The following is an 18,492-nucleotide window of genomic DNA, read 5'->3' on the forward strand; positions in this document are numbered from 1 at the left end:
CGAAACTTTCTTCTGATATTTCCCGGAGATATGAGAAAAAGAAGAACCTCCTTCGTCACCCGGCCAATGACAGCTCCAGCCGGGCGCTGTTTATTCTATTCCGCTTTCGTTTAACTTTATCCCGCGCTGGTATTATGACAATATAAAAAGCGTATCGCGCTAATGTTCGTTGTATTTTTAATAATAATAATGCATCAAATGTACGTAGACCGGACCGAGCAGTATCTTGACAACACGGAAGAGTCCGAGTGAAATCGTAACATATGCCGCTTTGGATACTTGTTACGCGAACTATAATCATTTATTTCGTAAAGTTTGCACTCGCCGTAAAGAAAAGCATAAAGTGATATAAGAGCGACGTATAACCGTAATTGCTTCGCGTGCAAGTACATTAACTGCGACTATATTCCGCATCTGGTAGCGTTCTGCGAAGAGTTTGGGATACACGATACAGATTTGGAAATGTCTCTCTCCGTCTGTAACGTACCTGCCAATATTAAACCGCGATCGTCAGAGAGAAAGTTGCGGAAGATTATAAATTTAGATCCTGTGTTCAAAACAGCGAGAAATAATTTAATTTTTATTATAACAGAAAACGGTACCGTTTCTCTAATAAATGGCCTAGCATAATGCGTTTATTATTACCATCGAAATAAGCTCAGAATTGCGTTAGTCCGTGCTATAAACCTGCGTGAGTTACGCACTTATGTTTACAGTGGCATTTCTACTGACGAACTCGGCTGAAACTAATCTTGAAACGTGATACAGATTAATGATTACATTTTGAAAGTCAATTTAACGTTTGTTATGTCATACGCGATGCAATTGCGATTCAATCGAGAAAATATCTTGGAACATAACCTGATTTTTGTTCATTGTGATTTAATAAATAAATTAACAAAGCTCATTAATAGTTCTAAAACATCTTGTAACATCTTTTCCTGAGATTTAAGGAAAAATAAAATAAGATTAATTGCGGCACTTTTGCAATTTAATCTGACTTTTTAAATTTCTTAAAATCAAATAAAAATATCCAATTTTACTCAGCTAGAGTTATGTGTATTATTTTCAAAAATTTGCAAAATATATAATATACAACAGCATATTCATAAAAATTCTTTCAAGGTACAAGGAAATGTTTCACATACAGTTATTTTGTAATATGTTAAATGTTTTATAATTGCGAAATTGATGATTGATAGAGATACAATGTCGCTTCGAGCTAGCAGCTAACAGTCGGATTAATTGTAAGAAATAATTGCATTTCGATGAACAATATACAGCGTGAGACTTGCCTCTTTTGCGTCGCGCCGCGCGAATGCCAATAAAGCTCGTGTGATTAATTCGCTTCCGCGATTGGCCATTGCACATTTCGTAAATCAAATCACCCTAGTGGCCCAGTGTATTGGCTAAACATTGGTCCACTATTAGTTATATTAGAAATGCATTGGCCAATATTGTCCAACGTAAAGCAGGTATTGGCCATGGAATAAATGTAAATATTGCACGATAAGAATTATATGACATTATAGATGTATATTGGAAGTGCATTGGCTAATAATTAACAATATTACAATATTAAACCAATATTGCTAAATAGATATATTGGCTAAATAAGAGAAGGCGTCCATCTTACAATATCGAAAACACAAGATTTACATTATTTCCCAATATTGCGCCAATACATTGTGCTACTAGGGTATAATGATGATTAATTAAAATCAACTTGACTTAATAAAAATAACTATTAAAGGATACCTACTTACGAATACTTTACCACGTGCAATGTGGTCGATTGCTATTTGCAGTATTGCAGGAAAGGACAGACATTCCATAATCACGGTCAATATCGTCGCGGTTCATTGTTGTATTTTGCACCGATCGATTACATGTCATTCCGGTTGTAATTACGAGGCGGTGAAAGTGAACACGACTATTGGAGTCGTAACGGAAAGAGGCTTTAAACGTATCGCAAGAAGTTAATTGCAACTTACTCGATTACATTCTACTACCATTCTTATCCGCTTAATTATCTTCCTTTACGCGTTTCGGTGAAGTTGTTAATTGACGGCAATTATAGAGACGAGGAATAGGATCGCTGACGTCAAGTCCAACGGGAACGAATTACATTTTTATTCGAAATTTGGGTGATTGGGTCGGAGAAGTCTTTTTATTAAACATCAACCGTTTATTTTCATACTACAACAAAGAAGAATATGACTCCGTCGGTATATACTGAGTGCGATAAAAACGTGTTGCGGAGATGGCATCACACATACTTTCTGTATACGCTCAAGAGTAAAAAATTTCGTACAATGTAAATAAATATTCCCTAAGGAAAAGAGTACATATAGAATGACAAATTACTTGCTTAATTACTTCATTATATCATGTTTAGCCTCGTATTTAAGAGCCTGCCTATCTTACACATCTTCTTTTTCGATTATTACGTATCTTCGAACCGAGAAATGCTCAAAGTACGAAGCCTCTGACAGCTACCTTGTCATTTATATCTGACAATGATTAACTTTAATGAATGACTACACTCTTTGGTATCCCGCATCTATCGGTGTTTGATACCTTCGTCTATCGGCACCGCGACCGGTATCTTAACCGGATAGGGAACAAGTTTCTCAATGTGATACTCGACCGGCTTGCTCACGTGAATCGGCACAGGTCTCTCCACTGGTATCTTTATCGGTACAGGCACGAATTTCTCTACGGCATACGGTACTTGTTTCTCGACTAAATATGGCGCCGGTACGGGAATCTTTACCCTGACCGGTACCGGATGGTCCACCGGAATCGGTATCGGTCTCTCCACCTTCACTCTGACCGGAACCGGCACCGGCTTCTCGACTGGATACGGAACTGGCTTCGCGATTGGTACTGGGTATGGCTTTGATACCGGAACCGGTACCGGTTTGTCCACCAGGATCTTGACAGGATAATGAATGATTTTCTCAACTGGATAGGGGTGAGGTACGTGTACCGGTATCTTCACCGGTACCGGCACTTTTCGTTCTATAGGGAACGGCCGCGGTACTGGGACCTTCACCTCGTAGTGTATCTTTCTCTCGATCGGATACGGCTGCGGGACGTACACTTTGACCGGTACAGGACGGTCCACCGGCACTTTAACCGGATATGGGACCTCCTTGACGACCGGCACCGGCTTTGGAATTTTTATAGGAACTTTAACGAAGACCTTGACGGGATACGGTATTTGCTTTTCGATCGCGTACGGCTGCGGAATCGGCACTTTGACCGGATATAATACTTTCTTCACCACAGGATACCGGATAGTCTTTTCTACAGGGTACGGTACCGCGACTTTCTTTATGACCGTAACAGTTTTATCGTCGTTACCTAAAACTTGATAATCGTTTACGCTTTGTTCGCTCTCCCCACCGCTATCCAATTCAACGCCCAAGTGTTTTTCGTATCCACCTTCGAGGTCATGTTTAAAATGTTGAACGTGGGAGCCTGAAACTGAACGATTATTTTTCGGGTAGGAATTAAATTTAGTCTTGTTAATTAAGTCTAACAGATTTATCATAACATTGCTAGATGAATATGTTAGCTTTTACATCGCTAACTTTATTAAATCTGCCAAAATACTTACATTGACTATCTTTAGGCTCCTCTTGCTCGGTTTTGAATACATCCCTGTTGTAAATGTTTTCTTCTGGCATATAATTGGCTCTATTTTGCCTTACGTAGAGAGGCATAATTTGACGAACATATCGTGTTGCGGGGAAGTGAGTGTACCTGTATACGTGTCTATCATAGCTGTTAGGAATCGGAACACTCATTGCAGTGGCCATAAAGAGTGGCAATAAAAACCTCGCGTGTCCCTGCAAATAGCAAAACCTAAACAATTTCACAAATTTCTTCCGCATTTTAGCACAGAATAAATAAAAGCTACCTAAAGATATTTTTGCATCTGTGGCTTGAAGACAAAATGTTCTATTTTCCAAGAAAGCTTGCAATACTTTATTACAATGAATCGTTTGAACGAGGTACACGTTAGATTCATCATTTTAGAAACAAACTTGAATCAATACCTTTATTAAATAAATCAGAAAATTAATTAATTCCCAAGAGATTACACACTAAATTTGGAGACACATAGCAATCCAAGATATTCACGCTCTACTTTATTTGTAATAATTCTTGTAAAGAAGAAAGTCTAATGAAACAAAAATAGATTTCTCGTATCCTTAAAGAGCTTTTTGTTTCCTGAAATATAAATTATGATACATTGATACAATTATTTTAACATTAATACAAGCTTTAGTATATAAATTTCTCTTTTAGAAAAAGTAATATCACAAAATTACTAAAAGCAAAAGTTTGAAATAAGATTTATTATATAAAAGATGTTTTATGCACTGTATTGCACCCCCCAATGAAATTTTTGCATATCTAACACGAACACACCATTCGAGGAGAAAATGTACACAATTGAATTCTTGACACTGACAACAACAAGCGTTCACAGCACTGAGTATCCTAACAGCGTAAGACGTACCCCATGTCTCATCCTGAACGAAATGGATCTCTTGGGATCTTCTCTGAGAATAGTCTCTTCTCTCTTCGAGCACGTTGCTCGAGTTAACAGTAAATAGATCAGATGTATACTTTTACCACCTTATATATGTGGCTGCCAGAGGCGTGTTACTGATCTAGAGGCTGTACACGCGATGCCTTCTTCAAGAGGGGATGGATCACTTTCGCGTTTCGTTATACGTGCGAAGAGAGTGAAAACATCTTGTCCGCATAAGCAAGAATCTTTTGGAAAAGCGCCGGCACACACTGCTACCAATATACTTATTCGTAAAGGGAGACACGTTTATTGTACCGGTGGCAAGAAATCTCGTTCGCCTCTTTTATAGGAGGTTGCCATTTTCTTCGACCGGTCGTGATCTTGAATTGGAATCATTGTCGCATTTATCGTAGATACAATATACAAAATATATGTTGTTTGAAAAAAACCGCGAATAAAGGGGGAAGAATAAAGTGCAAACGTACGATCTTTAAAAGTTGTTTTAAAAAAAACTGGTTCAGTAAAAACGACTTTCTAAAGATCTACTGGCAACGATAAATCTTCAATAATACCAATTGCTTGTATCGATAACAACGATTCTTATCGCTGAACTTTATGTTACTCGTTCCGATGCGTGACGATGTCTTTACCGCCGGAAACATAATCGGTCACTTGCGAACGTAAACGCGACCATAAATCCGGCGGACTAAACTTCCCCGCTACGCATCGCTGCTTCGCCGAGATAAGCTTCGTCGTACGCAGAAAGTGAAAAGTGTCAAAGACCTTTTCACGTTGGCGCGATTACGGAAACTTGCGCAAAGCGGCTGGGGGTAACCAGTTCCGCAACGTTCGCTAAACATGGTTTTTCGATATTCCCCCAAAGCTCGTAATTAAGGGTATTTGGCTGCAAACGCATAAGTTGAGGGAACAGAGTGAGCTTCGCAATCATGGCGAACGTACACCGATTAATTCTAAATTACATAAATGCTTGTATCGATTATACAATCGAAAACTAAGTTTACCTTTACTCGAGAGCGAGAAAATTATCTAATACAGATATTAATTAAATTATATAAACCGTTTCCTTTAATGCGCGTACTCGTTTCTTACCGGATTACTTATCGGAGCGTTTAAGCTAATCGTACCATGCGTCGACCCGTTATCTGAGACGGTAATCTGAATTGGCGCGAATAGAACGGATCATTTGTTTAGATAGACGTGAAAATTATGTACATGCGGATTTTCGTACGTAAGAGGGAGGTAACAGGTAAACGATGTGACACATTTGCAATGTAATCGTACTTTAACGCGATCGCGATACGAACAATGCGTGTTTTCCCAAGACCATCGCGAGGAGAAAATGACGCTCTCATTGTTTCACATGATGCGCAGGTCGTTTTGTACGGATTTCGCGATGAGCGGCACGCGATCCTGACTGCGATCCGTGGATCACCGATCTTCATCATCGTCTTCCAACGCGCTTGCGTGTCAGATATTTGACGCTCGAGAGCAAGCGCATTATTCGCGATAATTAGTCGTACAGTCCACACGTCATTACCCGCGATTTCGCGAACGTTGTTCGCGAATTTTTCACGATGGATCGCGAGAACGGAGAGAGTTTTGACCGATCGGACGGATCTTCTGTCGAGGATCCACTGGGTTGGGAGAAACCGCGGCGCGATGCGGTGAAGCTTTCAAATCGTCAATTAGCGTTTTTAACGCGAGACTGCATGCAGTCGGCAGATTTTTCACGCTGCGACGATGTCATTATGACTTTTCCGAATGGACATCTTCGCAAAAATTGGCTGTATTCGTTTCGAGGACGAGGAAGTCGAGCGCGGAAGCGCGTGCGGCGCGCTTTGAAGGTGCGCTTCACGCTTCCGGATATCTAGATTATAACATAAATGCGCGAGATTCGACGAGCGATAAAATGAAGGAAGAAACGCATTAGTGCGTGCAAATACAAATATAAGAATAAATTTACTGAAGTCGCTGCTGAAAGATACGCTTTTTAAATCACGCGCCGACGTAGCAACCGCTGTAATAATAGTAATTTTCCGGTCCCACACGTGTGATGGCTGTCTAGTTGAGAAGTCAGTCTTGCGAGACTAATCGTATGGCAATAATTCATATTTCAATGTACTTTTCAATTACTGGCTGTTTTACATGCCGCGCTGAAACTCTCAGTTCTCTCGATTTACGCCTGCAACACTCGCCGCTGACAAGTCAGCGTGTTATCTATTAAAAAAGAGAGGATGATTCGTAAATCAAAGATTCGTGAGTCATTACTAAACGTGATATTTGCGGATTAATTCAAATAAACTTGGCGCGCAAACCTACCTTCGTAATTAATGTTTTCTTAATAACGGCGGAACTACATGTTTGTGCGCTCGTAAACTTTCTTACATCTTTAATATATAGGTTTTGCCTTCACTCTCGAGATCACCGCGTTATTAGACACGTACTTTCTAGCGCATATAAGACAGCGGGAAAAATAATACCATTTTAATTATATTTGTTATTTAATCTTCCGACTTTGGATGTCTCCGTTTAATTTTAAAGCGCCAACATGATAATTATTTAATAAGAATATTCTTCAAGTCGCCAGCAGTAATTAACAACTTCAGTATTTTCTTCACCATATCTGGCATTTTTAATAATGCAGAAAGTTTATTGCGAAAAATATTACATCAGACATGGTTTGAACCTGGACTTCCCTACACTCTAGGCGGGCGTCTCACCGATCCGACCACTGAGAAATGTACATTTTTTCGCAATAAATTTTCTGTATTATTAAAAATGCCATATATGGTCAAGAAAATACTGAAGGTGATAATTATTGTTGCATTTCGTCATTATATCACAAAGCAGGGTTGGGAAGTAACTCGTCACTTGCAACGAAGTTACAGTTACTTCCCCATACAGCACGCATGTCTAAAAGACATCTTTAAGACGTCTTTAAGACTTAAAGATGTCTTAAAGACGTCTTTTAGATATGCGTGCTGTACAGGTTCCTTTGGTAACTCTAACTTAACTTCGGTACTTTCTCTCCGTCTGTAACTTAACTCACAAGTAAACCTACCCAAGTGGGGACACACCGATTTTGATGAGTGTTGAATATGTTGTTTTTCAGCTCAAAATAAGGGACACGTATTCTTTTATACGTGCCCATACGCACTTTTAGGTGGTGAGATACCCTCTTCAAGAAAATTTGATTTTCTCTTTCGGGGCGAATATTGACGAAAGTGTAAGAGCTAGAAAACATTTTTTAAGATTAGTATAATGGGCCAATAAAACATTTTTTAATGAAAGTGGAATGGTTTCAATAGTACTTTAAAACTATGAGCAAAAAGTTTTTAATTTTTTATTTTTTTAATGCCCCCACCACGCAACATTTTTTATTACAATTTTGAACTTTATTATACGGTTGAATTCGTAATAAAGTATAAGGCTTTAATTTGGTGCTAAAAAATTTTTCAAAATTGTAATAAAAAACGTTTGTTGAGTGGTGGGGGTATTTTGAAAAAGAAAAATTAAAAACTTTTTGCTCATAGTTTTTAAGTAAGTACTATTGAAACCATTCAACGTTTATTTTTTAAAAAATTTCTAGCTCTTACACTTTCGTCAAAATTCGCCCCGAAAGAGAAAATCAAATTTTCTTCAAAGGGGTATTTCAACACCTATAAAAATACGTGTCCCTTATTTTGAGCTGAAAAACAACATATTCAACACTCATTAAAATCGGTGCCTCCCCACTTGGGCAAGTTTACTTGTCAGTTACATTTTTTCGATAACTAGCAGCTAATTTAATAGTTACATTAATAGTTACTTTATATATACAATATTAAACCTCCACAGATTGCATCAGGCCTTGTATTTGCGCATAAACGCCTTTATCGACGCTTTACAATTCAAATGCAGATCCGATATTTTTATTTTCGTTGCAAAAAAGTAACTAACTGCAAAGTAACGATTCGTTACTTTTTGAGTAACTGTAAAATTAATTGATTTTACATTAGTTTTTCAACTGCTTAACAAATTTTGATTACATTTACAGCCAATGTAACGCACCTTGTTTATTTATTTTTACGTACAATAACATTTTGCTTTGAACTACATTGTGACTATTGATATCCCCCGTTTATATCCTAGGCTAAAATTATAACAAATTGTCGCTTCTAATAGCAATTACAATAAAACTCCCCTATGCAAGTGTCGATCACTAAAAGTACAAAGTGGATCATGATTCGTTCGCGTCATTACTTTCGCTTATCGCGGATCACATTCTCACAATGCAATTTAGTACACGTTATCCCAAGTATGCTGCTTAAACATTATCTGCAGTAGCTACAGTCGATATTATTTCTCACGTTCCAGATAATTAAGCTACACGTACTGACAGTATCCTCAAAAGATAGTAACATGAAACGAAGAAACAAAAAACTTGGATTTTAACATTGACAACGAAAGTATGCTCATTTAACCTTCATGGTTACAATCATTAAACAAAAATATTGTAGCTTTGGGGCTTTGGTTTCATTTTCCGCAGAACAAATCAATTACACTTGTGAATAATTAAATCTCGTATAAGCTGTAGCACGAAAGAAGCTCTTCAATAGTTTATTTGCAAATTGATGACAAAAATTTAATTTGGAAATTGATTTCATTTTTAAATGTCTTGATTGTATCAACAAATGTGAAAGTGACTAGCTGCTTTACCGGTTACCGTCGTCGAAAGCAGTTGAGAGAAACACCGTTTCTTCTGTGGGACTCGTTCAGTGTGCGATACCAAGCATCCAGCTTTCTTCAATTTAATTTCTTGAGCATTGACGACCGATAACTCGTATAAAAATGTGTAATTTTGAAGAAGAAAGACGCGATCAAACAACGATTCAACCGTACACGATTTAATTTAATTTAAATTAATTTGAATTTTAACGTCTGAAAGTTTTATCAAACTCGTGAAATTGGGCATATCGTTAAATGTGAAAATTATTTTCTCGATTCCGACATTGCGGCATTTAACGATGCGAGCGCGCGTGGGCAGCTCGTTTCAAAGATAACACGAATATCACACCAAATGTCAAATAACTGGCTTGAGATCCTCTCACTCTAAGTGATTAGGTGATAGAAAATTTCGTAACGGAATTACCAACCACGAAGGATAAACACAACGATGGCGAAATTTAAATTATTAGTTTGGCCAATGCGATTTTATTGAAGAAAAGAAATCCTCTTAATTTAAATTGTTCAATTAAATTTCGTAATTCTTCATGGAACACGCATAAGCATAATTACATACGAAATTTGATACGTCTTCCTTTTATTATAGATGTACTGATCGCAACGATCGGGAGTTTCATTCTGTCGTGATTAAATGTCAAATTAAACTTTTATTAAAATGAAGAGGCGCTCTTCGACTCAGGCAAAAAAAAAGAAGAAGCTTCAAATCGTGAATATAAAATCCGCCAAAGCTCTGACATTTCAGCAAGCTACCAGCCTTCTCACGTTACGCTACGGCGTTCGTGATCTCAAGATCTTTGCGGGCCGATATTTTTTTAACGAAGGGCAGTGACGTTGTTCGCTCCGCGTAATTGTCTTAGATGGAACGGTTTCGCGAGTCAAGGCGAAGAGGTGCGGCGGGACAGATAGAGGAAGCGAAAGGACTCCGGTGGGCCTGGAAAACGGACGAAAGGGGAAGTAGACTTCGCGGCAGCGCCGCGATCTTTCTCGGCGATGGCGAAGGGGAGAGACTCTTACTTTCAGCCTCGGCGTCGCGTGCGCTAATGGCGCGATTGCGTAACCGTTCCCGTGCTCGCGGCGGAGACGAGCACGTAAGTCGTTGCTTCAAGTCGTGAGTCAAGTGGCAAAGCCAACGCGCGCGCTCCGACCGAAGTGGGTCGTGCAGAAATTAGTCGCGGATGCATCGGCTTCACCTCCGACAACGGTACCGCAACGGCGCCAGGGGAGCCTCTGCCGCAACGAAACGCTACGATTGGGTAACGAAGGCCGGAATAACGAGGCGTAATCGAAGATCGAACTGCCCCGTTCGCCCTTTCGGACTTCTTCACTCCATTGCGCTTTCGATGCTCCGCGGCTAATTCATCGTAAATCAATACGAGACGAAGCGGAGCACCTTCTATTCTCTCTTTTTCTTCGCGTTTTTTTTGTCTCGAAAGATTTTCTGTCAGATTTATCAGTAAATTAAGAGTTCGTATAATTTTTTTACAAGGATAAAGGTAAAAAAACAATGACGTAAAATTTTATATTTTGCAAAATTATATTTTTCAAAATTTGATGAAAAAACGTGACGGAGAAAGTTAAATCGAGGGCAATCAAAGTCACGGAAGATACCATGTACACACGTGGATTATGTTTTGCATAATTATATCCAATACAAACTTTCAATGAGTACTTTGGGAACACCTTCTGACTTCGTTAGAGCAATTTAATTCCCCGGATTAAGATGATAACTTCTCTGCGGGGGAAATAAACCACCATGGAACACCACCATGGAAATACACTCAGACTTTCATGTCTCCCGGGGGAAATTCTGGAAATATAGGATAATGAAGGTCGAAACGATAAATTAAATATTGATTACCGTATCACATATGCATTTTCCACGTAATTTTTAGGTAAAAAGACGCGATCGAACCATGATTCAACTGTACACGATTTAATTTAGTTTAAATCAATTTGAGTTTTAACGTTTGAAAGTTTTATTAAACTTCTGAAATTCGGCATACCGTTAAATGTGAAAATTATTTATTTTTTATTTTGCGGATCAACTTTTGATTTGATATCTTCTACTAAAGCATTGGTTTGTAAATGTTTATAAAACTGTTAGTTAAATAAAAGTTTGTATATACATAAAATAAAATGACAATATAAAATATAAATTATTCTTTAAATATCAATTTACGGTATACAAGAAAGTTGGAATCAGCAATATAAATTTTAGAAAAAAGGGAAAAGTAATATCAAGGTACATTTAACTACAAAGTAAGTCGTCATTTTTTAAAGTTAGCGTTTTTAATAAAACAACCATTATTACGAATGTTAAAATTTTCTCAAAGCATTCTTTTAAGAAAACAATAGGGAATTCATTCTTAACCATTTTTCGATACACGTGATTATCGAATTAGGGTGGGGTTGAAAATGCAGAGTAGATTACGCTCAAGGTTATCGATTTGACGGAAAACGTGTTGGCGCCGGAAACTGGGTCGACAACTTATCATTTAATTTCATGCTTTCGCCGATAGAATGCAATGACATTTATCAACAAGTAGAAAAGAGCAGAGGTCCAAGATATTTTAAAAACTAGCATTAATCTCACCATTTTTCCTGGACGAATAACAATTTTTCTTTTCATTTTGCATATTTTTTATATATTCTTAAAGTCAGTATCATATCTATATATTACATATTTAAAATTGTACATAATATATAAAAAAATATATTATAATAAGTAATTGAACCTACTTTATTTATTACATTTATGTTGTTTGCAATCTTTTGAAAACATTTTTTCATCCATTCATTACATTGTTATTTTAGAGAAAAAAAGCAACGTATAGGAGGTAAGAAAAGTGAGTAGGTTACATAAAGCACGCCAATAGCACCTATGTACAAGTACTTTATATTAATATTTATTTCGTTTTCTGTAAAAAAATACATATACTTTGCTAATATCGGTACAAAAGTAAGACAAGCGAGCTGCTCTCGAGCGAGAAGATCGCTAAAGACGAGTACATCCCTACTGGTCATTCGTTCTTCCTAACTGGCACACGTCGCCGTGCCGCGTTCTCGTTGCGATCGGATTCAAAGGTACGATGGCCCGATATTTGCGATCGTCTACCGGATACCGTCCCCGATCCCGATCCAGGTACAAAGTGGCGGATATCGTTGCGCCGCACGGCAACGTTTCGGATCGGTAACCTTCGTAACCTAAGACAAGGTCCTCGCAGTTATCCGTCGTCGTCGCTGATGAGATTTGTTGGGCGACGACGATGGAGAACCAACCGGGAGGTAGCGATATTAGTGGTGGCCGTAGTGGTCACCGTAGTGGTGGTGACCAATGTCGCCACCCTCGTATCCACCGCCGTATCCACCGCCGTATCCACCGCCGTATCCACCGCCGTATCCACCGCTGTAGTAGCCGCCGTGGTGCTCGTGATGGACGGGCACAGCTACCGGCACTTTAACCGGGTAGGGCACGGGCTTCTCCACGGGGTAGGGCACAGGCTTCTCGATGTGAACGGGGTACGGCCTGTCGACTGGGACCTTGATTGCTACCGGCACGGGTTTCTCCACCGGGTAAGGTACTGGCTTCTCGACTGGGTACGGATGCGGTACTGGTACTTTGACCGCGACTGGCACAGGCTTCTCAATGTGGACGGGGTACGGCCTGTCAACTGGGACCTTGACGGGGTAGGGTACCGGCTTCTCGACTGGCACAGGCACAGGCTTCTCGATGTGCACGGGGTAGGGCTTGGGCACAGGCACGTGGATGGGACGGTCGACCAGGACTTTGACGGGATAGGGTACGAGCTTCTCGACCGGGTAGGGCTGGGGTACGTGGACTGGGACCTTCACCGGTACCGGAACTGGTTTCTCGACGGGGTACGGCTGCGGCACTAGTACTTTTACCGGTACGTGAACGTGTTTCTCAACGGGATAAGGCTGCGGTACGTAGACCTTGACCGGGACGGGGCGGTCGACCGGTACGTGCACCGGGTAGGGAACCTTCTTCTCCACCGGGTATGGCTGGGGCACGTGTACGGGCACCTTGACGAGGACCTTGACTGGGTAAGGCACGTGCTTCTCAACTGGGTACGGCTGCGGTACGGGCACTTTGACGGGAACCGGTACGGGCTTCTCTACCGGATAGGGCACGTGCTTCTCCACGGGGTAAGGCACGGCGACGTTCTTCACAACGGTCACGGTCTTTACGTGTTCGTGATGATGACCACCGTCGATGTATCCTCCGCCAATGTATCCGCCGTATCCGTGTCCGCCGTATCCGCTGTATCCGTGTCCGCCGTATCCGCCTACATCAAGGCCGATGTGTCCACCGGATCCAATATCGTATCCGCCATCATAGCCGTAGCCGTAGCCAAGACCCAACAGCCCTCGCTTCTCTTGCTTCTTCTCGGACTTGTCTACCGATTTCTCCACTTTCGCGGTCTCCTCCGACAGCACTGTCGCGACCACGATGGCGGCAACTGCCACGTAAACCTGAAAAAAAATACGCAATGTCGTCTGCTCTTACGCTTCATGTGAAATAATGTCAATGTTACGATTTATTGACCCATTCGCGATCGCCCGAGCGTCGCAATCTCTCAATGACGCACATCGAAGAACTGGTTGATAACATTGTATCCGCGAGAATGAGCCTTTCTACTATTAACATATGCAATAAAGCAAATGCGTGTGTCTCCGGCGTCGCGAAGAAGAAAAGAAGAGTGTATGAATTTAACGTACAAATATTTTTTAAACAGTATTCTAGATGAACAATTATTTATCGTCTTCGCGCTTCAATCAAAATCTATTCCGATCCATAGAATTAAATGCACAGGTATTTACATCACCGCACGATGTAGTATGTATCCTCTCGAAACTCTGACCGAAGCTCAGAAATGAATTGCATCAAAATGCCGCGATAACGTATATTGCGTACGAAGACGATACGTTCACTTCGCAATAAAGTGAAACTGCTTTAAAAATGGCGCAACCGCCGAGCGTTGGCAAATTGCGGAAAGTCCTATCGAAAAAAGAAAATGAAACACTTGTTCGAGCAACTCGTTACGCGGAGTAACGCGTGACTTCTCGAATCTATCGCGACGAGGGCTCTCCGTCGAACGATTCACACCCCCGATTATCGTCCCGCGAGACTCTCCGTCGTCTCGTTTCACTTGTCGCAGGTGCCCTCGTCTAATCGGGCCTCTTCGGTACACGGGAGATTTCTACTCCCGAGGAGAGCCGGTCGTTCTCCGCGGCGGCGCGGCGGCCCGGACGAGAGGTATCGAAGTATCGAAGTCGAACTACGGCGACGTACCAGGATTCTCATTTTTGCTCTCACGATGTTCCGGGTGCGTCCAGGAGTGAACTGGATGCTGATTGCCGTCGATTCCTGGCCTTATATACGCGGCACACTTTCGCCTTCGCCACCCGGGGGCCCGCCGGGTCCGGGGCCCCAAGTCGTATACCCCCACGTTACACCTCTTTGTTCAGCTACGACGACGACGGTCCCACCGTCCCGAGCGACCACCACTCCCCTTTGGGACAGTACGCCCCACTCCCCCTCCCCTACGAGTACGCGAAGAAACGCTCCTCTCCTTCTTCAACGAGCGGGTTTCGCTCTCTTCCTCCTCCGTCCGGGTGCTCGCGCGCGCGCGCAAAGCTTGACTTCTTTCTTTTTCCTCTCGTCGCATATCTTCGCAGGTACTCCGGCTGCGCTTTGGTTTTATGCGATACTTTCTCTGAAGCCACGGCGAACATACCGATCGTCACCGCCGTGAACTCCCCTTGGTGTCGGAAGCTGCCGACGGGACATCGATCGTGTCCGCGTGCCTTCCCTAGTTCGGGCGAACGCCCGGATTAACCCGGTACGTGAAAAGTCGCCTCTTCGCACGTAACGTTCTGCCCGCAGAGCCCGGCCTGGACGGGTCACGATCCGTTCGCCAGTAAATCTGTCAGGCTGATACGGATATATATCGGGTAGGAACGCGACACACGCGTCAACCCGAGCGACGCCGCCGCGTCGGCTGTCACTGTGTGCCCGCGTTGGCGTTTTACGTCCCGCGCGAGAGAGATTTATACGTCGATCGCGAGTTAAATCAAATTTCGCGTCGAGTCTCGCCGATTCTTGGCGTTGCACCTGACGCAATCCGGCGACGTTCCGTTAATTCCCCACCTTGGGGACCGACCCGTTTCGAAACGCGGTTAAAGTGCGCCCGAACCGAGCTCCCGACTTTTACTATGCGTGCCGTAGTTCCTCGAGGTACAAGTACCTCGCGACCGGAGCGGAAATCGGGCGAAACCCTTCCGGGGGTCTCGATCGCAACCGGCGAAACGCGCAATCGGGGATTGCGCCTTTTACGAAACTCGCTGCTTTATTACCGCCAACTGCCGATCGATCCATCGTCCGATCGAGCACGAGAGGATCGTACATTCTCACTCGGCTCCATTGATATATTATCTCTTTCTTTTTGTATACCAATTTACGATGAATTACATGCTGTGTATATAAATGCGAGCGTGCACGTAGGGCATTGACGTACGCCAACCCAGTTTCTCTCTGTTCGCAAATTATACTAATTTCCTATCCTTTTCCTGCAATTCCGTGCTCTCCCGCGAGAATGCATAATTCGCATTCCAGCGTTACGTCTGCTCTCCCGTGTGTCTTCAACATAATAAATTTCCCGCTTTTCACTCCGCCGCTTCCGAATAGCTCGCAATACCCACGGCCGGGCCGTAGAAAGGTTGCCCCTCCCGCTTTATTATTTCACCCGCGATTTCAGATTCGCGCGACGGACGTGGCGCCTCGGACACTCGACTCTTAACTTGCGTGGGATGACGTGTAGCTCCGTGCTAGCGCGACAGAGTAGTAACGGTAGGGTCCTCGGTTCGATCCCCGGCCCTCGTCCCGCATATTTTCTCGTCAAGGGAAATTTCAAAAACTCGGCGCTCGAACAAGCTTTAGGCGCCTGATGGTGGATTCATATGCTCAATCACGATTGAGCACATGAATTTAAAGGAATTTTGAGAAATATCACGTTCCCACAAAGGGGTAAACTTTTAAAAATTTGGACTTTTAACTCGCGTTAATTATACAATTTGTCCGCTGAGAAGAAGTACACTTAAAAGGGGAGACTCGCCAGCTGATCCTCTCAGCCTCAGCGACGACGTGAATAGACTCGAGAGAGCTTGCTCGGTAGACGAGCGGGAGCTAAACGGCAGCTTTTTCGAATTATACAAGAGATTTTCCTTTCGTTTTCCAACATCTTTCCCCGCGAAAACCCGTCGCACGCCGGTCGCGCTGACGCAACGTAACGCACGTTTCAGTCTACGGTGCCGTTGAATACGTCATTTTTCGTGGCGATCGACTGCAACGGTCACGCGAATCGCGCGCGGATCAACGTCGTCATCCATCCTCTCCCTTTCGCCATCACCGTTCCGTTTTCGTCCTCACCTCGCCCGCGTACGCGGTGCCCAACGCCTCGTAACGGCGCCACGTAATAGCAAACGTACGTGCATGCAGATGCACATGGCACAGTGCACAGGCAGCGCTAGGACTTATCTCCCGCCGATCTCGTGGGTGTACCCGCTGCTCCCTTTCGTGGGACACGCGGGGTCCCACGTCACGATCTCGCTCCGAGCCGGTCGGCCGGCGAAGTTCCGTTTTCCTCCTCCTCCTCCTCCGCCTAGCACGCGGCCAAGTATGTCGATGTTTACCGGCGCATTATCCACGGGACGTGATCACCTTACGCGACAGCGCCGCACGGTATTATATCAGCTCCACCCAGCAAATGATACCGAAGCTGCTCGCGGAAATCCACGCGGAGTTACAAGTTGTTTTTCTTTCTCTTTTCACGGGCGAAAGCGACGTGTTCCGCGATGCGGAATGGAGGAAGAGGAAAAGAGATTCCCCTTTTCCGTCGAGAGATACAATTTCGCGCGCTTTAATTCATCATGTAACGTATGACGGGTCGGACAAAAGTTCTCGAAAGTGATTTCATAATCTGACACAGAAAGAACTGATTTTCTGTAAAGGCGCAGTAGAATTTGAATTGGAATGAGAGAAAGTGAGCTCGACGAGCGAGCTGCCAATGCGAGATGCGTTTCTTCTACAAAGGGAGCAATTAAGAATCCGCACATGTCGATTACGGGATCGAAAACATTTATATAAAAATGTTCTCGTCGCGTGTCCCATGCCTAATTTGCACTTTCTACGACGCGATTTCGTTGCGTTCGCACTCGTCCTTCTGGCTATTAATTATAACTAACGAGGGGCGCTCGGTGTCTCCGATCTTTTAATCAAGTTGCTCGTAAAGCTAGCGTTTTCTGATTAAAAAGATCCGCGTCGAAATGATCGAGGCCGCCTGGCATTCAGGGCGAAGGTCTCGCCTCGGCTCCGTTCAACCGTGCAACCCAATTTAATCGCCTTTCCTCGCGGGACGATTCTTTCCCCTTGAATACCAATGCGACGCCTCGCTCCGACTCTCCCGCGATGCCATTTGGATGCGCTCGCCCACCCGTCAAGTGTGGGCAGAGACAAGAAAGGTTAATCGATAAAATTTGCCAGTAAAAACAGCCGCAACTGCGAAAGCAGGTGGCGGCGGGTTTCGCAACGCCGCAAAAATTTATGCCGAATTTCATATTCCGGCGCCTAGGAATTTTATCCGCTGCATCTGAATTCGGGCTTACGATAATCAGCTCTCGCCCGTAATTTCGCGTCTACGCCATAGCGCGCAGACCGCCGCGCGATAATCGGAGGTATCGTAATTAATGGACGACTGTTTATACGCCGGTTGTAGCGTCGATTGTAAAATTGTAAAATCAATTATAAAATTAATACCCTGCAAACGCTGTCTTTCTCAACGTACAGCAATGAATCCGAGGCTCGAGCCTGCGTGGGTGTTTATAAGCTGCGCGTGGCTTACCGCGGTGTGTTTAGCCTGGGAAATCGTCGATTTCATTAATTTCGTCGATGATTTCACGCACGCACCGACAGTCGTAACAAACATACACGTGTACTCGCGCTCGGACGTCCGCGCGTTACGACACTCGTCGTGTCTTTTCAAACGTCCCGCCCGACGGGTCGGCGGGCGGAGGGGAAAGTGGAAGTGTCGGAATAACGATCGTAATTCCGAGCCGCGGTCCCCCGGGTGGATCGCCCGGCCGGTGTTACGTAAAGGTCGTTGCCGATGAAGAGTCTC

The 18,492-nt window shown here is 43.1% G+C and overlaps 3 protein-coding genes across 4 annotated transcripts in view; 1 reads left to right on the top strand and 2 right to left on the bottom strand.

Annotated features, from left to right (window-relative positions):
* LOC105559190 (angiotensin-converting enzyme) overlaps nucleotides 1–18,492 on the top strand; it is a 68,194-nt gene that overhangs the window by 27,209 nt on the left and 22,493 nt on the right. The window lies entirely within an intron of this gene.
* On the bottom strand, nucleotides 2,564–3,921 carry LOC105559202 (proline-rich protein 4-like). The gene is made up of 2 exons (XM_012007312.1): nucleotides 3,626–3,921; nucleotides 2,564–3,492 (listed from the first exon to the last, which is right to left on the bottom strand). The coding sequence occupies exons 1-2, from the start codon at nucleotides 3,900–3,902 to the stop codon at nucleotides 2,564–2,566; spliced, it is 1,206 nt and encodes a 401-aa protein (XP_011862702.1). The 5' UTR covers nucleotides 3,903–3,921.
* Nucleotides 12,180–14,766, bottom strand: LOC105559188 (skin secretory protein xP2-like). Its single transcript, XM_012007291.1, has 2 exons — nucleotides 14,610–14,766; nucleotides 12,180–13,789 (listed from the first exon to the last, which is right to left on the bottom strand). Exons 1-2 carry the CDS (start codon nucleotides 14,619–14,621, stop codon nucleotides 12,590–12,592), a joined length of 1,212 nt encoding a protein of 403 aa, XP_011862681.1. The 5' UTR covers nucleotides 14,622–14,766; the 3' UTR covers nucleotides 12,180–12,589.

This window comes from Vollenhovia emeryi, unplaced genomic scaffold (assembly GCF_000949405.1).
Source record: "Vollenhovia emeryi isolate VEMERY1.0 unplaced genomic scaffold, V.emery_V1.0 DF939286.1, whole genome shotgun sequence".
Classification (NCBI taxonomy): Eukaryota; Metazoa; Arthropoda; class Insecta; order Hymenoptera; family Formicidae; genus Vollenhovia; species Vollenhovia emeryi.